Source organism: Danio rerio, chromosome 10, assembly GCF_052040795.2.
Source record: "Danio rerio strain M-AB ecotype USA chromosome 10, GRCz13ab, whole genome shotgun sequence".
NCBI classification, from domain to species: domain Eukaryota; kingdom Metazoa; phylum Chordata; class Actinopteri; order Cypriniformes; family Danionidae; genus Danio; species Danio rerio.
Genome location: NC_141030.1, coordinates 23,797,340 through 23,800,224, shown reverse-complemented (window position 1 = coordinate 23,800,224; position 2,885 = coordinate 23,797,340). Strand labels below are relative to the sequence as shown.

The 2,885-nt window shown below is 36.0% G+C and overlaps 1 protein-coding gene across 1 annotated transcript; it reads right to left on the bottom strand.

Annotated features, from left to right (window-relative positions):
• Positions 1-1,813: 1,813 nt before the first annotated feature.
• On the bottom strand, positions 1,814-2,599 carry tcimb (transcriptional and immune response regulator b). Its single transcript, NM_001386670.2, is given in 1 exon segment — positions 1,814-2,599. A coding segment is annotated over 1 exon segment (303 nt). The 5' UTR covers positions 2,470-2,599; the 3' UTR covers positions 1,814-2,166.
• Between the last annotated feature and the right edge of the window lie 286 nt (positions 2,600-2,885).

Genomic DNA, 2,885 nt, shown 5'->3' with positions numbered 1-2,885 from the left:
TTAAGCTGAAACTTTACAGACATATTCTGGGACCACAAAAGACTTCTTTTTAAATTATGAAAAAGAGGTAAAATAGATGTCTTTTAAAGTCCTTTATTGTGATTGGTCCAACAGTATTTTGAGTGATACTAAATGTGTAAACAGTTGGATTTAATTTAGAGCAATGTGTTTGATCCTTCGTGATAGTAATAATAGTACATCTAAAAACTTCAGCGAGTCAGTCAACAATAGTTCTTAAATACAGTTATGCTAAAGTAACTTTGTTTTAGTGTCAAAAAGCACAATGAAATCTAAAAATAGATTAAAACATAAGACTTGAATAACCTGTCTTATGTGTATAGTTAAGGTATCTTAAAATATATGTTAGCGATGCATAGGTTTTTTTAAAGCTCTTATGTCCAGTCTTGTGTTTGTATTTATGATTAATTTTTGTAGCATCGTTGCCCTGCGAGACACAACACTTCGATCCTCTGAAAGTCCACACATGTAACGGAATGACAATAAAGCTTGACTTGACTTGCCTAAAAATTTCATTTCGATGAAAAGAGTTTGTCTAAAATAATAAAGAAATATTATACCCACCCTTCACTTGTAGTTTCTTTCTCCTGATAATTTTGCAAGATATTTTGAGAAAAGTTGGGAACTGGTAGCTACTGACCTCCATAGCATTTTTACATTTACAAACATTTACTCTGGAAGTCAGTGGCTATACACCAGTTAAAACATTTAACAATTGTGTCTTTTATGTTTAGCAGAAATTCTAGCTAAAAGATTTTGAACCACATGAGAAAAAGTAAAATGTGAGTGGATTTAAATTTTTGCGTGAACTATCCATTTAAGAGCATGAAAACTGGATTAAACCAGAAGAACAGTAATTGACTGCCACTGAAGAATTACAGCAACGGTCAACTGTATCCATCAGAAAACACCCTTATCTCAGTGAGCAGACACAGTTTGTTCCATGACATCTGCTGATGGACTCCGGCTAATTTAACAAGAAAGACTGGCTGAAAAGATTTCCAGCATCAATATGTTTACTCACCATAAAACATTACAAGCTATCAGTTCTACAAGACTATTGTTAATTTTTAACCTGGATCTAAGTCTTTGGTATTTTAGAGTCAATATATAAATATTTTAAATCTAAAAGTTAAAACAGAAGACACTTGTATTTTAACATCTATTTATGTCTGAAAGGGGTGGAAACATTAGCAAAATTTCATCTACATTTGTGCTATTTAAGAGACTTGAATACCATTTGGAAAAGTTTCACTTGGAGGCAACATTCGCATGCATGGATTCCTATTGAATTGACGTATTCGTTGAGCAATGCACTTTAAATTTGCATTTTCAGCCATCATAAGTCATTTAAATAGTTTAAAACATGTTGTTCTAATGTGTCAAATAAAAATATTCAGAAAAAATTCCTAAGCATTTTTCATTAGGATATATCCATATTTCGCATGCTGTAAATATATTTTGTGAAATAATTTTCTTTCATCACTAGTAGTTGATAACAAGTTAACAATTAATTATGCACAATTTATTTGTTAACACACTGCTTGTTAAAACCACAACTACATTATTTAAAATTTGTACCTGACTAAGAAAAAAAAACTAACATACTAATATGTAAAATATAACCGTTTACTATTAATATTTTACCAGATGCATCAATAGGCTATATTTGCATTGATTAATTAAATCAGGGAACTAAATGGCTACTGTAGATTTGCAAGCCTATTTAAAACTTTATATTTGGAAATGCAACAATGATTTTAAGAGATAGAGAGTGAAACACATTTACACAGAAATGAATCGTATAAAAACAGTTTTATTCAAAATATGTTTTCTCTCATCAAGTAAAATGTTTAACAACGCAATGCAGACACTGTGGATGACACACACTGAACATCTTTACATTTCAGCGGCGACATCAGTCCGTATTTCAAATGCATTTCTTTATCTTCATGATGTCAAGAAAGCATCAGGACTCAAGTCTGCAAGCTCAAGCACTGGTCCAGTTCAGTGTTCACAGCACACCAACATGACCATCAACAGTTCATCACGAAGCCTCGAGGAACATCAGCCTCCAGCATAAGTAGCGTGTGCCAATGCTTCACGTTTTTTCCCTTAGCGTGTGCAAACACCTGCATCCAACTTTCCTCATCGAAACTTCAGCGACTGGCGGGTCAGTCCCGTAATCAGCATGAATTTGTCCTTCTTGTCCTGCTGAAGAGCCATGAGCGCTTTGGAGATCTCCTCAGGGTCCTGGTACAGTGTGAGGATGCTCCTGGCTCTCTCCACCGCCTTCAGGTCTCCCGCTTTCTCGAAAAGCTTCACCAGCACCTCCTGGTTGACGTTCTCGAAAATGTTTGGCGACGCTTTCTTGCGGTGCGCCGTGTCGAATTTGATGCCGCTCACGGCGGGACCGACACGACGCGAGTCTGAAGACACGTAGAAAGACATGGCGTTAGAAAACAGAGAAGTCGTTTTGAGATGTCTTGTGTCTGATAGTAGAGGCTGAGCTCTTACTGAACCAGCATGGGTGATAGCAGCCGGTTTTATAGAGGACTGACTGACTGAGGAAGAGAATTCCCTTCAGATGTGACGTCACAGGAACGGTTAGTAAACGCCCAGGGTGAACCGCTGAGGGAAACTTTTCTGACGCAAGCATGAACTTAGCCAAGATTTCATTAATATATAACTACTAGCTTACTATACCTCAGGTAAACTTCGTCTAGTAAATTTCTTTATGACAGTGATTGTTGCAGTCTAAGCATTGGGATGTATTAAAGACAGTGGCATCATTTAGTTAGCCACAATTAACCATGAGTTTTTAGGCTAGCTTTATAGGCTAGTTTAGGCGTGGTGGTTTATTTATA